We start from the raw sequence: 18,765 nt of genomic DNA, 5'->3' as shown, positions 1-18,765 counted from the left end.
TTGGTCATTGATTCGGGCACTTTGTCATATTAAATTTGAGTCCATCCTGTGACATCAGATTTATATTTTGAAACATCACGAAATGGTTTCCCTATCGTGCAATAAGTTTTTGATAAGATTATGATGGTTTCGATAGTAATCATAAATAAAGTGATCTATCTAGGAAATCGATTCTTCTCTGTTTAATCCGTGTTCACAGCTTAGTCCTTTGTAGATACAGGTCTATATTACTATTGCCCAGTATAACCACATAACTAAACAAGTATCTAAAGTATCTCTAGGTGCATGCATTTGGTATCCGTATCTGTGTAATACCAATTGTTGGTACTCGTGGTCGAACTCGTACGATTAATCGAACAGGCGACGCTGCCACATGCACGCGACGATTGATTACAGCAATAAAACGTCTATCGCATCGATTGATTTAAAAATATAAACACACACACACAGACATACACACACTCTCAGTCACTCGAAGCCATCCCAAATGATCGGCAATTGGGCTGCACGGCAACAATTAACCGGGCATCTGTGTCCGTGTATCTGTGTATCTGTGCGCGCTGCGGTGTATCTGTGGCAGTGGCAAGTATCTGCGAGTCTGGCAAACATAAATAGGCACAAGTGGCCGGCCCCAAAAGTGCAGCAAAGCAACAATAACAGCCAGCGTACGTCGCCCCCGATGGGTTCTTACTCATTCACGCATTGGGTAATCGATACACTCGCAGACACACATGGAGAAACGCTGCTCAGCCGCCAAATGAAACCATTAAGCGCTACATAAAGCAGTCCACGTCGGGGGAAGTCGGGGCCAATCGCGGGTCAAGGGGATGCGGAGGGGCATGGAGAGCGGCTGGGGCGACGCTGGAAACATTGCAACCAGAAGCTACGATCGCCAGTGCCGCCAAACTGGCGACAGTGCCACACAGGCAGAAAAAGTTGTACTCTTGTGAATTTACCAATTGTATTTACGATATCTTAAAGTTTGAAAAATATAGATACATAAGTATAAAGATACAAATATACATATATAGTAAATTAGTAACATAGATACAAAAGTATGAAGATACAAATATAGATACATAAGTATAAAGATACAAATACAGATACATTTATAAATTTGTAACTTAGATACATAAGTATATAGATACAAATATAAATACACATGTAAATTTGTAACTTAGATACATAAGTATGAAGATACAAATATAGATACATATGTATATCAGTAAGTATCTAATGTAGCCACCAAGACTTTCTGCCCTTTAAGTTATCATGTTAAAATCAAGATATACTCCTATTATTGCTGGATTTTCTCTCAGTGCAACAGTGTGGCTCCAAACTCCGGCGCAGACAGACAACGCAAACAATCAGAGAGCTGGGCAGCAGCAACAACACGGCGACGTGATCATGTCTGGCCCGTTCAGCAGTTCGTTCAGCCGTTCAGCAAATGTTGGCGACGTCGTCGTCGTCGTCGCCGTCGCCGCTCGGCGGCTCCAACTTTGTTATTATTACCGCTCGTGCACATGCCCCCAACTGCCCACGATTCGATGTTGCCGCTCCGCTGTCCGCAGAGCAAACAGGTTTGACCATTCACTTGAACCGCTTTTGGGAGTCGCCAACCAGGCGGAGGAGGCTTCTCCAAGCGATGGAAGGGGCAGTGCCAGGGGTGTTCCAGGGGGTGAGGGGAGTGAGGGGCGGTAGTTGTCTTCGTCATCGACATTAAACGTAATCAATAGAGCGAACTTCTTTAATTGAGCATCGGCAACGTGCGAGATACAAAAGCAAAGCGACAATCAAAACTAATTGAATGCACAGTGCAAAAAAGAGTCATTTCGCGATAAACGACGCAGGATTGATTGCCTTTGGGTAAACTCACGGAGAAAAAAATATATAATTTTAGATATAAGGGTATTTATAAGGAATTCCATCTTTCCTGAACTCAAAGCCCTACATAGATTGTATCTAAAACGCATTAACTTTTAGTTATAAATTAAAATCGATTATTATCGGTTTTTTGTTATCTTAAGTTATCGTTATTTTTAATAGATTTAAGATAAAGAAATATTTATAGCAGGCTGATTTTTAAAGCATAACTTTTAAGAGTTTGGTTCTACAATTGACATGTTTTTATTGTTTAAGTACCATGATATTGGATATATGTTAAGTTTTACCAATTGTTACCGTGCAGCATTAATAAGTAGCTTATCCTAAACCGATTTCCGTTGCACATACATGTAATTGCACGGCACATAACAACCAGCCTAATTACGCATTGCATAGTTATGGGCGTTATCGATTTTGGAAGCCGCTTACACACACCCAATGCCAAGTTGATCAAACCGGGCTGCCAGAAGCCAGCCGGACCATGTGCGTCTATATGGGGGAATCACTACTAGCCGGTTTTCATGGGGAAACTCCGGAGGAAGCACTTTGTTGACAGATTGGGAGTGCCCCCGGCATTAGGAGTAATGCTTCCGTTGATCAACGGAGTTCCCATTTACCAAGGAGTGGCTATTAATTCAATTTAAGAACATGCGCAAGATAATTTTGAAAAGCAACATTAACATTAACAAAATGCGTGCTAAGTAATCAGGATTATGAATTTCAACTGCTTACTTATCAGAGGTTCAGTAATATTAAGAAGTGTGGAAAGGGTTTTTTTTAAAGGGCAACCCCCTAACCTATAAATATATCTTTTGATCTTTGTTCGAGAACTAGCTTAGAGTATTTAATTCTAAAAATATATATTAATAAATCATCTACAATCTACAACGCTTGAATTGAAAACATCTTGCAAGCGTAACTAGAAAAAAGTATCTCATTCACCGTGTGTATATAAAACAGATTAACAAATCGACTAAAATAATCGACAACGTTGGCATTAAGAAACCACTTGTTGTGCATAAAATAGAACATGGCACTATCAGGAGATAAGCTTATAATGTTTCTGAAAAATCCGAGCTGATTTCGAAGAACATCATCCCCATCTGAGCAGTTCGATCCGCACTATCAGTACGTGGCCTTTCCACGGAAAGGCTATCGCATTCGTTCCAGAGTTTCTTAGTCAGACTGCCTGGTGGTGGTGGTGGTAATGGTGGATCCAATTCGAGTTGAAAGTGACTGAATGCGTCAGCACTGAATAAATAAACGTGGACGCCCAGACCTTAGTCAACTGCTCAACTACAAGTTTGCGACGTTATATACATATACATAGTGGGCCCAAACAGAACTGACCGCTTTCGGTGTTGGGAGCCGCTTAACTTGGCCATTAGACGATTGTCGATTGCTCATTTGTTGACACGCAACACTGGCTTTTGGCCGTTGGCAGTCAGCTGAAAACTCGGCGTGAGTAACACATCGCCGGCTGAGGTGGAATAATCAGCGAAATAACAGCCGCACCGTACGGATTTCAGTTATTTTAGTTTATTTGCCCAACCTCAACTGTCCAATAACAACAATCAGAAAATGCCCCAGAGGGCCGCAAACTATGAATCAAGTGGAATTTACATACGCACAAAGTTCCATCTCAATCGCAATTAAGGAAATACGTAGCTGTAGTAAATGCTATCTAAAGAAATGGCACGGAATTAAAATAGATACTTGTAATATAGGAATTTAATCCATCTTGCCTCTAGCCTAATATATGTACTTAGGGTACTTCAAATTCGTTAGTACCCGTTTTCCAAGTTTGTGTACACACAAGTCGAGAGTCGATGCCTTTGGCTTCTGCCGCGGCTGATTGGGAATCGCCAGTTTGGCGACTGCTAGCTAGAGATACACACTCTCGGGGGCCAGAGATACAGATACAGATACAGCTACAGCTACAGCTACTTCTGTACACATTCTTCGGCACGACGCTTGTCGGCGTACTTGTAGCGTCTATAAAATCGCTTTATATTAAGCACCGAGAGCAGTAAATAAAACGCCAAGCGCGGCGATCGCAGACGAGCGACGCCAACGAAAATATGCCGTGGAATGTTCAGATCTCTGATTGTCGCCCATACGCATATATCTCGAAATTTGCATCTGCAAAATGAATCTGCTGCCGAATCTGTATCTGAATCGGATTTTCTTGGCTATAAGTGCTTGGGCCACATCATGGCCGCATATTTGCATACGCCAGCAGCTGTTTATAGTTTCACATGTCAGCTAATTGAATCGGTTACCTATGCCTGCTTTCTGCTTTTCTGCTGGCCCAGACATCACCGAGACAGCTTAATCACTTGCGTCAATGGATTTGCTGGCGGCGCTTACCTGGCCGGAACGAAATGGTTGGTACAAAAACACAATATGGCCAGATCAGACGGAATGGCATCATTATGCCGTGCACCAGAATTTCCCGGGTAAAACCCATAAAATCATCAATAGACCCGGCCAGCCAAAAGGGATATACAATAATTCGGGGCTTACTTTGGCCACTTGACTTGACGCACTTAAGCCTGGCGCTAGGCCAATAGCAAAAGGGCCTAAATCCCCTACAGGTCAGACTTTTCGGCTGGCAGCAATTAAAAATGGCACGGCAGCAAATTCAAATTACAACCAAAGTGTCAGGTAGATGACCTAGGACCCTTCTGGTGAAAATCCTTGCCAGGTTTTTCTTCACACAAATGTATCTGTGATCTCGTAAATGGGATATAATTTAAATTTGCTTAGCTTTGGTTCTAGCAAACTTCTTCAAATCAGTTGATCTCTAAATAGACTTATATTAGAAAGCCTTTTATTTTCGTATCTGGATAGGTAAAGCTCTTAACTTTATCGCCGTGATATCTTTATTATTGGCATCTACGTCACGTTCGGGCTTATCGGAATGAAAGTGAAATGCGGCTGACTTTGGCAAAGTATCTATAATCGCATAATCTTCTCCGATACGCTTGCACACACACATATTAAGGTACGCAGATACTTTATTGTTGCCGATTTGTATATACAGTTTTGCGAGTATATATGTATGCATGTGCCACAAGTATCGTCGTGAATCACGCCATTTGGTCTTATCAACCGAACGCTCATCGGCTCTATTTCATTACTTCATGCCTATGTACAGGGCACGCACTTTATCAATATTGCTAAGCACTCGCTTATGTATCTGTGAGATTGCTTTGTGCTTGGCACCCATAACAACTGTATTAAACGCCCATTCGACACGAGTGGAAGCCCATCTGCTTTCCCCACTCCGACTGCCCATAGACAAGCATTACGTTTCCCCCCTTTTTTTTTCCCAGGAAACTTTATTGATACCCGTAGACCCCTGAAGGTCATTCCTATATCTACGGGAATATTTCCCTATCGTAGATGTTTTAGATTCGATTGAAAACTATAATGTGCCTTTGGCTAATAAATATGCGATAGCTGGCCACAGATTGCCAGCTTTTCCTGATTCATCGTAAATAAATTGATTGAGTTATCAGGCCAAAAGCTAAACAAGAAATAAGATTTACACTAAACACTTGGGAATGGAAAATTAGCGCGGAGATATGCGGCTGATCAAAATTTATGCTTGGTAAACCCCATTTGTGAGTCATGGTTTTCATGTGACATCATTTCAAAAACTTTTACTGATTTAGAAAATATTTGAATAAGTTTTAAAGTGATTTTTAAAGTCAACTCACCTTTGGGCTTTTCTCGCGCCGTTTCTAAAGCACTCTTGCGTGAATTCACAGTAGATTCTGAAAATATAAGAAACATAAGATATAAGAAAATATTCGTACAAAATGTACACATTTTCAAGTGCATTTTCAATGCTATATCTGAGACAAAGCTGGCGAGCAAAACTGCCGCTGGCATTTCACTTGGTGACGTCAAAAACGAAGGCCAGGAAAGTACCAATACTGAGAAGTGGGGGAAAATCGAAACGAGGAAAGCACATCTGACACACAGATACACATTTATACACTTTCATAGTCAATAAAGTATTCAAATGGCGTGGGGGAAAACCGAAAAGAAGCAGAGCCAACTGTTGCCAATTTCCACGATGGGTGGGGGAATAGGAATAGGAAAATCCAAACTGGCGGCAGACGGAGGCCATCAAACCAAGCTGAAAATCCATTTCATTTCCACCCAAAATGTTTACCAGCCAATTCGTTTGCGCTCTTTGCTAATTTTAAAATAGACACACGCTTTGTGGGCGAATTTTCTTTCTGCGCGTACCGATATAATTTGAAATATTTTGCTAAATTTCAGCGCAAAGTGAACGTGAAAAACGCATTGACGAGTGGCCAAAAATATCTCGAGATGCTGATGCCAATTCGTGGCGAAATTCCCAATGAAGGCACCAAAAATACAGCGTTTCCGATGAAAATCTTTCCGATTCGTTTTTCCTCAGACTTTCGAATGACGCACTTTTCATAGTTGATAAGACAGTGTGATAGAAAATCAAGTGGGTATTACTCTAATTGTTATTATCAATTTAAAACTATACATTTTACGTCTTAAAATAAACATTTTTTGGACGTTTATAAACTCAGGAAATAACCTACTTGGAGCATTTAATAACGATTGTGGTTTCTTGAATGGGCACTGCTGACTGCTTATCGGTTGTGGTCAACTTTATAGAATCCAAGCTGTAAGCCACTCGAGCTAAATCGCCTCCAGTGGCTGTGCACTTTGAACGCATCAGCGATAAGCCAAGAATTTCAGATACCCTCTTGAAAACCCGAGCCCCCGTAAATATGCAAGCTAGAATTTCAGTTTGTGCTGAAAGAGTGGAGATACAAGAGCGAGATATTGAGGCAAAAAAACCTGCATGCAAATTAAAGCAGGCACCAGGCAAACAGCAATGCGAGGCAGGCCGACAGGCAGCACAGCTGACTTGGCCAAGAAACCTGGCCAAGTGCAGAAAACGTAAAAGAAGTTGGCCCAGGTAGCCGCGAAAGCCGAGAACGCGGCCCGATTGCGCACGCATCTCCAATCGCATCTGCAAGTTTCAGCGTTTTTACCACCTGCCGCACTTGTTTATGGCCGCGACTTGTTGGCGACCAACTTTGGCTTTAGCTGCGGATTCTCCTCTTTTTTCCTGCCAAAGCGGAAACATGCGCATCAGCAGCCACACTGAGAGAAAAAGTGTGGCAAGTATGGAGGAAAATGGTCCAAACCCATAACCAATATAAATTAAAAGAGCTAATGAGTTAGAATGTTGTATTAGATGTTTTAGGTTGAATGAATACTTTTTGAACATTTTAAATGTTTTAATATAATATCTGAGCTACCACGTTTTTTTCTGCGTGCATGGCAGTTTGAAATTGGCCATGTCGTCGTCATCGCCTTTTGAGCCCCTTTTTCTTTTGGCTCTTGCACCAGGTTGAATTATTTTTGCTCGAGAAAACTGGTTACGACTTGCAACCAGTTTACCAGCTTATTCAGTTTATTCAGCTTATTCACTAGTGAATGTGTATATGTGTGATTGGGGGAAGCCTCTCATTCGCGCGGTCTTCGCTTTTATTGTTGCTGGCTTACTAATTGCTGGCTCGAATGTTTATAGAACAATTAACATTTGCGGCTCATTACGCATACGTTGGAACGCATGAGCTCAGCCAGCTGAGAAGCGATTCAATTCAATTCAATTCGATGCGATGCGGATTCAATGCGATGCGATCATAGCCAGTGGGGCGTATGAGTAATGTTCCTTCAGGGGGCTAGGAATACCGAGTACTGCAATGATTCAGCCATTTATTGTTTGCGTTTTATTTGCAGAGATGTGTTCTGTGGGATTTTTGTTATTATAAACAAACTTCAATCTTGTTTAAAGATGAGAAAGGGGGTTTTTCTTTCAAACTTTGGTCAAATCGTAGTTTTTTCACTATTAAAAATGATGATTAATAGAGCGGAATATATGTATGTACATTAATATATAATAATTGAATTTTTTATTCATATAAATTTGTTTCATTTTGCGACAAAGGAAATGCCTTCGAAGATTGGTGACAGTTTGTAAAAAAAATACAAAAAACTGGGACCGAAGCTCAGTCATAAAAATTCAATTGGAAGCGACGGAATATTGCATATCGGCCTACGCTAACATACTGTACATACATTCATCTGTACATACATGTATTCATGAGTACTCACACCCGCAATCGGTTTGAGTTTCTCGTCGTTTTCAATTTCATTCGCAACTCACTGCGTGACGTATTTGCCTGTTGATTGCGTAATATCTATTGCTGCTGCTGCTGCATTTTAATTTCATTTATTTCAGCCGAGTTTGAACACCCTGCTCGCTCCGAAACAAACAATTGTTGAGTTCTTTGTGGCTGGCTACAATAAAATACAGGAGCGCAAATACCCAAATATAATTTAATGGCAAATAAAAGTGCATTTCGAGCATTTTTTTGCGCCTGCCAATTTTTTGCAGCTGCTGGCACATTTTATTAAAGACAGACACACAATGCCAAAAAAGATATAGAAAAGAACATGGTTATGGATATGCACATGGGCCACAGACAACCGACTTTGGGCAGCTGTTCAAGTTGGCTCTGGGACTTCAGCGGGGTCTTGGATGTGTACACATAGATATAGATACATATGTATCTATGCATACGAGTATCTAGAGTGCGACCCACATGGAACTATTTGCCTAACTATGCCAAGAATTTCGCCCATGTGCGTGTGGGACTGGCACAACCCAGAATCGAGGGGGCAAGGGGTACTACACAGTCGTTGCCCGACAATTAAATGGCTCCGACTTCCCAGACATGGTGAACAACTGGAGCAGAGTGCTGGAATTCCTGTGACTCGACTTTGTGGCTGCACCATCTAGAGCCATTCGGTTCTATCTTTGTGTACTGAAGTGTCTACTCAACGGCATTTCAATTGTTTTATTTCTCCTTGAAGCACTTTCGACTGAGAGGATCTTACTCGTCCTGAGTGCAGCACTTTAATATGCATTTTTGGGCGAAAGCTAATCCCAATAAGACCAGCAACTCGAGCAGGATTTACCTAACAAAGTTTCGCCTTCTTCAAGAGCGAATTTCGAATTCTGTTTGCTAGTTTTCAGTCTGGCTGCATTTTACGTGTTACACTTTATTAAGAGCTTTTGCATATTTCCTGAATCTGCCTTTCGAGTATTTAATATTCGGATTGATGAAAGATTCAAAAGTTGTGTATAACTTAAGACTTATCTAGTCTAAGTTTAACCATATGCATATATTTAAAAATGGCAAAGGTGTGTTCTTATTTTTTTTTTAATTTTTTATCTCTAATTTGCAACTCCACGAACTTCCTGGAAATTTTGAATTTCGCTCGAAAAATGGGGCAACAAATTGGAATTCCCATATCGAAATGATTAATTAGCACAAATACGCCAAAAATGGTTCAAGTGGCATTATCAAGTGAATTATTTTATGTGTTTGTTTATTTATATACATATATGTAAATATAAAAAGAGGGCGTGGGTGGGCAAGGACATGTGACTATGCAAATGATAATTGGCGGAAAAAAGAGATAAGGGGTCAAAAAAAGCGAAAGAGTGCTCGACTTCAAGTGAAGTGAAGTCTAGCAACTTCAAGTTGCTAGAAAACTATTAATTTAAACAAGTGGTATCTATAGTTCGATATATCGACCGAAGAATACCTTATATTAAAAGCATTGCTCACTAAGAAGTACTCCAATATTTCTTAAATACGCTGTTTCGAGTCTTTAAACAAATTCTTATACATATTGAAACATTACATGTTTTTGGCTGATTATTATTGAACAGGAGTTTATATATATTTTACGTGGAATCTAACCAACCTTATTCTACAGAAAACTAATATACTCTTATTGATTTCTAAGTACCAGGTATAATATTAAAACATCACAAATCTGTGCGCTTCAGCACACTCATGCAATCAGACATACCTACAATACATATACCATCTAAATTTATGCTCGTCTAGTTGAATGAGCGCAAAATGGAATGCCAAAACGCTGACACCGCAATTATCAAAAGTTATTCACTTTTTATGCTTAATTTCCTTTGAATGGTGCCCACTCTCTCTCTCTTTCTCGCCTCCTCCTCCCTTTTAAGTGCTTTCAGCGTTTGCTTTCAATTTGCCGATCAACCGTAAAGAGAGGGAATTCCCTGGTTGAAAGCAGAAATTGAAATTGAAAGAGAGCTTTTGAGCAGAATGTATATTCAATCCATTTGTTGTTCCCAGTTGGCTGACTGTTTATTGCTGTTGTTGTTGGTCGATTATCATTAGCGTTCGTTGTTTTTGTTGTTGTTGTTTTAGTCCGTGCCTTAATTGCCTAGTATATGTTTTTGCCTCCGTTTCACGAGCGATAAGATTTCACGGGTACTTTTTTTCGTTAGTCGCCCGATTAAAGCTGTCTCACCTATTCACTAGATACAAATTATTAGAAGCATGGGAACAAACGGAAATCGGTTCAAGTTCAAGACTTTCAAAGGGGCAAGTTAATGGCAATCGATAGTTAATTAAAAACCTTATAATTTTTGGGGAAATGTTTTAAGGGCGTATCTTGTATATGCTACGTAGATGCTTCTATTCAACTTTAAGTTGAATTTATTAACTTTATTTCAAACTTTTTTGTAGTCACAGAAAATTCTTAATCCAAAACCAGTTAGGAAAGTTAAATACAGACTATATTCTGTATTCCCCTATTTGTGCAGAAATTTATCGCGTCCTTCGGCTGGGGGGAAAAATAAAAAAAGGGCCACAACAAGTCGTGGAAAAATAAATAAAGATTTATTTCTCGATCTGCGTTAACATAAATTACAGCTCACCAGCCAAAGCACAAAGCAAAGCCAAAGACTTGGCTAAAATCACACGGGCACACACCAAGACGACTACGTCATAGCCATGGTAACATTGTTGCCTGTTGGCCCGCGTGCGCTTGTGTATCGTGCCATTTCGGTTCTGCACAGCGATTGTATATGTATCTGCTGCCCGGCGAAAGATACTAAGATACAGGTTCCAGCGAAAAATAAAAGTATCTGTTGCTGCCAACTTCGAACTTCGGAGCATCCTGGCAACGGCAACAGCTGCCAACTTTCGTGTTCGACAAGAAAAAGGCGCAAAAACGAAATCTGTTTGCCTCTGTGTGTGTGTGTGTGTGTGTGCTATTCCCTATGTGTGTGTGTGAGTTTGTTTGGGACAATCCTCAATCAACTGCCTCCACACCTACAATGTCTGCTGTTTCTGCTACAGTGACACTTAATAATGAAGATTTTTGTAATATGCTATTAATATTAATATTAACAATGTGCTTATGAACTAAAAAATATAAAAGCTGCCTAGCTAGAATACTGTTTTTCCCAAACAATATTCTGCATAGATAGTTCACTGTCAGATACTTCACTGTATCTGTAAGATACGCGTAGCACTTGACGTTGCTTTACTTTTCGCTTCTCTGTCACTCGCTTTCTCGCTCCGATTGTATCTGCAGCACGAGCTTGTCGCCAAAGGGGGCGTGGGGCTCTCGGGGGTGGGGTTTAGCTGTGAGTGAGTGAGCGGGTAAGGGGTAGGGAGAGAGAGAGAGGGAGAGAGGTGGCTGTGCGTGGAGCGGTCTATAAACAGAATTCTAAATGCTGGCGCCTCACCGACGTGCCCGACGTGCTGGGCGTACTACGTGCCACATTCGTAACGTGACTTCCTTCAATAAATGGCCCACGGCGCGAAAGAGAGGGCCGGCGTGTAAGAGAAAGACGGCAAGAGAGCAAATTTGCGGTTCTGTCGTTTAATATAAAGTTTTGCAGGCCCCAGCCCCCCTCCAGCTCTGCCCCTCCCCCACACGCCGCATTGTCTTTCGTCCCCCCTTAACTTTAAATTTATTTTCCCAGAATCCTGTTAGCTGAAAGCTCTGGGCAAGTATTTTACATAAGAAAACTTTTGGCCGGCTCATTTTTCATCGGAAAGCATAATATTGCTGTAGCGAGTAATTCAAAGTTGAGCGGAATATTCTCGTATATTGGTTACACAGAGAGCTCCTCCCTACTCCCGCCACCGTTCCAGGTCCACACTTTACGAGCATTTCGTAGTTCCAATTGCATCCCGGGATTGTATCGCTTTGAAAACGCCGCCGTCGCCAGACAACAAGACGACATCGTCGCCAGACAGTCGCAGTTGGAGATGGCGACGCTGCCAGTTGGACGGGGGATTGCACCATCACCATGCATGGGTCTTTAACCCAAAACGCAGCCGATCAATGTCACACGGAGAAAAAAGAGCAGATCATAGATCGTGGCATTCGTAATACCTGATTATATAGCCCTCGCGACACGGTGATGCACTTGAAATCTGATTCATTACCAAGTTTGTCACTTTCAAATCAACAGAGCAAAACAAGATACAACAAGTTAGACACACAGATAGCAGATACAAAGTGTAGATAAGGATACAAGAGTCACACATATCAGATGCAAAATTAAGATAGAAATAGATGGCAGATAAAAACCAAAGGTGCAAATGCCAGATAGTTAAGTATCTTCAAGATACAAACGAAATGAATAAATCTAAATGTTATACGGCAGATAAAAACCAAAGGTGCAAATGTCAGATACTTAAGTATCTTCAAGATACAAACAAAATGAATAAATCTAAATCTTTTACACACTTTTCAGAACTAATAATTTTTTGATAAAAGTGGCATTTGCTTTTTTAAATATATAACTATTACAAGGTAATATGCTTCAATTATCGTTTTTCGCTTATCTATCATGGCTTTTGAATCTAAAGTTATTTTTTTCAAATTTTTCGGTAGGTGAGTAGTTTTTCTTTCGGTGCACATGGCTGGTGCTATCGATGATGCCCGATTTTGAACTTGAGAGTGGCGACCCTCTTCACATCGCGCAGTCTTCGGTCGTGTGGAGAACCCTTTTGTTCCTGATGAGCCGGCAAACCCGTCTCCTCCTCTAGTGCAGACTATGGCCTCTCGCTCTGCGCGAGTATCTCCTACTCTTTCTCGCTGCCTGCGATCCTGGCTTGTTTATTGTTTTGCGCTTTCGGGCGTTGAGTGGTTGTCTCAGCGGTTGTGGTTCTGCCTGATTCTATCCCTGGGCAGCCTCAGCGAGAAGGGACTACCTGACGGAGTAACCTTGTTTACCCTGTCTCGCCCTCTCGCTTCCCCGCCAGCAGCCGTCTCTTTCTCTTGGCCTGGTCTACTGCGTCGTAATCATATTTGAGGTGCACATAAGGAGTTTTTCAACCTGCCCCTGTTGCTCGCTTTTGTTTGTCTTCTGGACTTTTGGGGGCACTTAACTTTTTATCGGAAATCACCTTTTTCGTTCTTCTGCGAATTTCGATTCGATGGGTGTGTTTGTGTGAGAATTTATGCTTCAATTTCATAGATTGCTCTTCCTTTTTATTGAGGGGAGTATGTGTTTGATTTAATGCAGTACATTGGTTATATATCAAAGGATTATTAGGTTTTTTTCTTTTATAGCTGGCCAAGTTACTTGAATGTATTTAAAGTATTTAAGGATTTGAAAATTTACATATATGCATAAATTGCAGTCTGGCAAAGTGACCTTTAAGTCAATTTTGGCCTCTCAGTTGAACTGAGAATTTCTGGTTTCTCATTACCGCCGCATGTCAACCAAGTGGGCGAACTCAAAGTGCATTCCAATTGCAATTAGGCATCGACCTGCGAGCAACATGCAGTCTGCCGAAAGTACCAAATCGACGTGGGCAAACAACAAATGTGCATTTGGCAGGCGGCTATCAAAATAAATTGATACGTGCTGATAATGTATTGATTACGGCGATTAATCACCCAATGGGCCGAAATGGAATTCCAAGAAATTGGCTGCGATAATTTGAAGTTAGCTCGGCCGGTGAGTAAGATAGAGCCCAGCGAAATAAAGGCAAAAGATGATATAAAACCCGTTTGAAAATGGCCAATAGGCGGGTCGAGCGGTGCGCAGCTAAAAACTTGATAGAAACACACACACACACTCGCACAAACGCAAACGCCGTCAGGTGAATCATCCGGCCAACAACAGTGCACCACTACCTGTCACTCAGGCGGTTCGGTTCTGTGTGCTAATATTTGGGCTTGTTGGACGAGTGGGTGCGGCGGCAGCACCACCACCGCAGCTTCGAGAGCGATTTAATAAAGTCTTAAGCTATATCGCAGCACCACCGCAAGTCGAGTGACGCTGAAACAGGTTAACAGTGCCAGAATGTGCTTTTATTGGTGCATTGTAAGGCAGATACACAGCGACAAATAGTTGGGTAACTAATCAAAGTGGTATTTTCTAAATGAAAACACAGGCAAAGATCAATCCAAGTTTGGGAATTTGGTTTGAGATACTAACTTCATTTAGAGCGTTCGAGAATCTTCAGTAGAATCTTCACTTGAGCACAAAAGATACACGCAACTGAAAGTATCTAAAGGATTAGTAAAGATCTATGAGAAAGTAAGCTACACCAATAATGCTTACAATCGTTTGTTGCAGTTAAGAGTTAAGATACTTTTTAACAGCTTACTTTAATAGAAATTTAAATCTCTATTGAGATTTGTAAGCTAGCAAAAAATGTATCTCAAAGGTAATGAAAACATTTCAAAGTGATTATGCACAATTACACCTAAATTGCATTCGTTTGGCTTGCATTCCCAATATGTTTTTTTCATCGTGCACCTAAGCAGCCAGCCAGTCAACTGCAACCACTTGGCTGGTCGGTTGCAGCCACAGTCGCGTCGCTTTGGCCCCCGTGGATGCCCCAAAACCAAAATGCGAGCCAAAATCGCTGCCAAAGTGCGCGCGTGTTTGTCTCTTGTTGTGCCGGACTTTGGGTTCTTGTGTGTGTGTGTGTTTGTATTCATTCTTTCGTGAGCTTCCCCCATATTTCTGTTTCTGGTTCGGTTTTCCTTCGCTTTCGGGCCAAAAGCAGCAGCAACACAGTATGCATAAACGTTGGCCAAGTCGAGCTGACGACGCTGAATTAAACTGAAACCGGTATGACGTGATGCCGGGCTTCGCTTTCTTGGTTTTTGTTTTATTTTTTTTTGATTTTCTGCTGGTTTTATTGTTGCTCTTCTCTGACTTTGCATATTTGCGTTTTGTTTGTTTTTGTAAACCCAAATTCAACACGTTCGTTTTTTAAGTGCCTGTGTTTGTGTGCGTTTGCGTAGACAAACAGAAATTAGAAGAAATTAAAAACGAAATAAATATCATAAAAAATGTGTTTTTTAGCCTTTTTTCTGAACAATGTCCGTTTTTCGTTGTAGTTTTCTAAAGAAATTTAAAAAAACGCCTATTTGGGCAGCTGATTTGGCTGAAAGTTCGCTTGTTTGAACTACCGAACTCGTATTTATTTACAAAGATAAGCGAAAATGGTTGAACTTGATGGGGAATTTAATTACTTAGTTAAAGAGTAAATGTATATATATATAGTTGTTTAACAAATATACACATTTATAAATAGCGAAAATATGTAAAATTTAGTGTATAGAGATCTAGCGCAGAGTGTTTAAAAGTTTAAGAATCCAGAAATAATGAAGTTTCCAACACTTTTATGTTTATGTGAAGCACTGAATAAATGTTATGCTACTCTTAGCTTTTTAATCGTTGCTATTATCTTTAATAAATAAATTCATAAATAAGCGATACTCTAAGAATAATGAGTACATTCAACTAAAGTTTAGTTGACTTCCCCGGCACATTATCTCCACAAGCTGGCCAAGTTTGATGAGTTCGTATAAACAACAAACGCATTGACCGTATTTAGCATTGACCTATGCTGCGGAAAGGTTATCAGTCGCTACGAAAATAAACAGTTCACTTCACTCGTAAAATCAAGTACGTAATTGGTGAATTTCACAAAGAGTGTAGCCATCAATTTGAATTAATTGGGCATTCTATTCCGTGAAAAGGCATTCAGATTAAAACCGAAATCTCTGTTCATGATCCCCGTGACTTAGCTTTGTCCATTAATTAGTTAGAATGCATACTAGCCAGAAATTATTTACACATTTCGGTTGCTCAAAATTGCATGGAAAATCCACAGCATTAATTAACCAGGCGTTTGCTTTAATATTTTGCTGACTATTCAGCCGCCCAAGAATGGCAATACTTTTCAAATTATGCACTTCAATTACAAGTGAAATGCTTTCCAGCCAGCTGTTCCAACAGAAAGGGTCGCCAATCCCCAGGCAACCGACGTAGGAAACGCCACTTTGGCGGCTTTTGGATGCGGGAAGATCGGGGAGGTCACCACCCAGCGCCGCAGCCCCATGACGAAGCAATCGAGAGATACACGAACGAATTCCGGCACGTCCTTAGGCAACAAAAACAAAAATTGTGTTAGGTTATCCTTGCCACACTCACTCACACACACACACACAGACAGTAACAGTGTGTTTAGCACACCCATTGTGGGTCGAAAGTGGGGCGGAGGGTTGAAGTGGAAGGCAAATGGCCTTTCACGGTCGTTGCCGTCACTCACTCACTGTTGCTGTGGTCCTTGTTGTTGCTAGTGAACTGCTTTCAGCCACAGCAACAACCTCGTACACGGTGAGAAATTAGTCGAGTTCATTAATACTTAATAAGGAAGTACTTACTACGGAAATTACATAACACAAAGGCAATCTTACGCACTCAGAAGCTTTTGTTTTAAATAGTTCGCGTAGGTTTCTTACAGCTTGAAAAGGTTTTTAAAACATTGAAATTGTTCATTTGACCTTTGAACTATATCATTCGAATTGCATATATTTATATATATATTTTTTATTGTATTTTATTATAGTAAAATTATATTTATTTAATATTGAACAAAATATTCAAATTGTTGCAAGCATTTAAGAAGCTGTTCAAAGAAATGCATTGAATATTAGTTTTATAACATATTTCAGATAATGTTGCCTACTTTTTTACACCTTCTAGGAACATTATATTATTGACAGATTCGCTTCTTATGATACGAACTTGTTTTCAGTGCAGCAGCAACTTACATTGGCCATAGTCAAGCCAACAAGGCTCGCACCCGTGACACATCGGGTTGTTAAGGGGGCCAAGCTCACGTTTCCTTGTCACACCCCCCATTTTCCAACATTTTCCACCATTTCCCTGTCGCACCCTCTCGTTCACTCCGTGGCGCTCTATCTCTCTGACTGGTTGCCTACTCATTTGTGTTAAGCTTGTCGCTACCCAGCAGAGTTTCCAAAAACGGGTATTATCAACGTGGCTAGGGAATTGGGAAGTTTTCTAAGTAATTAATTGACAGTGAAAAAATAGAATCTCAGACTAAAGTTTGAAACATAACAATATGGATATACCAACAGTTTTCAATACATAACATTTTATTAACCCAACAGGAATAATTAAACCTGTTTGTTGGAATTAACAGGATAATTTATATACTATAAGAATGCTTGCGAGTCCTGACTAAAATGTATCACATTTTATGGGGTATCCTCAGTTCGCTTCATCTTGGGCAATTCCCCAGTGGTTGGTTGACTTGGTTTAATGTTCGCCTTTCTGTGGCAACGTCATCATCCCCATCCAGCGCCACCCACCCACCCACCGCCCCATCTTCGTCGTCATCATCATCATCGTTCAATGTTCGTTTTATTGTGGTGAAGTGCTGCTGGCGTCGACGGCGACGCCGGCTTCTCTGCCGCCAGCTGCCCCACAAAATATACAAAAAAAAAAAGAAAGAATCCAATGTGCGCCCGCAAAAGCAAATAAAACTTTATCATTTGGGGAAGCCCTGCGCTTTCATAGACTTGCCTTGAATGTGTGGGTGTTGTGCATGTATTTGGGTGATGAAGAGGCTTGCCAGCACACTCACACACACACACACACACACCAACACTAACACACACTCACACGAGTTCTGCCTTGTTTTTGCCTTCATTTTTTGCCAGCTGCCAACTTTTCCCTTAATTTCTTGTTTTCATTTTTTTCTGTTTGCCATTGCCCTGCAAATATGTACGTATGTTTGTTTGTAAGTATGTACGTTTTTCGTCCTGTGTAGCAGGTCCTTTTGCTACAGGTATGGGGTTTTATTTTTGCTCAAACTCATAGGTAAAGTTGGGCCCTGGATTTCAGTTCACGTTTATTTATTTCCCTTTTATTTTCGCTGCTTTCCTTGTTTTCCTCCGCGTTTTTTGTTTTTTTGGTTTTTTTGTTGCCTTCCCCGCTGCCACGACCTTTTTAGTGGTCGAGAGGGGGCGGTGGGCGGGCGAAATGATAGAAGAGAGAATTTTCTGGGCGTGGCTGCCCACAAGAGTTGCCTAAAAGGCGTCCCAGGAAAAGCTGAAGTGGAGTGTTTGTTTTACGGCTATGATATGGCCCGAAAAAAGAAAGGGGCTAACCAAATTGGCAGAATGGGTAAACTGTGACTCAGGAAATTGTATTCGTTTAGGGATTGTTTTGCCTGATTTTTGTAAATTGAATTGAATTAAGCAAGATTAGTATATACTTATACACTAAAAGCTATATTGTTAAGTTCATGAATCACTTAACAATGATAAGACTCTAAAAATTAGACCACAAAGGAATCAATCTATTGAAACAATCTGATTTGTAGCCAAATGGAGCTTCCCTCTAACCCAAACCAGTTAATACCGAGCTACAAACGAAATCAGAGCAATCATCAAATGGAAATGGGCTTCGTTTAGGCCACACCTAGACCTACATAGGCAGTTACTAGCTAGCACTTGAGAGGACTCCAAACACGAAGCCCACGCCCTGCATCACTTCCTTCCTGGCAGCCATAATGAAAAGCAACCCCTCTTCAATGGCAAAAACTACGCAAACTAAAGGCTTTTCTTTTTCATTCGAAAAAGGAAATGGAATGCGAACGGGCCAAGCAAAGTTGGCAAAGG

At 40.8% G+C, this 18,765-nt stretch overlaps 1 protein-coding gene across 1 annotated transcript in view; it reads right to left on the bottom strand.

Moving 5' to 3' along the window:
• LOC117138127 overlaps positions 1–18,765 on the bottom strand; it is a 43,234-nt gene that overhangs the window by 21,143 nt on the left and 3,326 nt on the right. The window contains exon 2 of the mRNA XM_033299991.1: positions 5,610–5,666. Coding sequence (XP_033155882.1) covers positions 5,610–5,666 — 57 coding nt within the window. The remainder of the gene's footprint in view (positions 1–5,609; positions 5,667–18,765) is intronic.

This window comes from Drosophila mauritiana, chromosome 2R (genome assembly GCF_004382145.1).
Source record: "Drosophila mauritiana strain mau12 chromosome 2R, ASM438214v1, whole genome shotgun sequence".
Classification (NCBI taxonomy): domain Eukaryota; kingdom Metazoa; phylum Arthropoda; class Insecta; order Diptera; family Drosophilidae; genus Drosophila; species Drosophila mauritiana.
The sequence above is the reverse complement of the archived record's forward strand: the minus strand, read 5'-3'. Positions and strand labels throughout refer to the sequence as shown.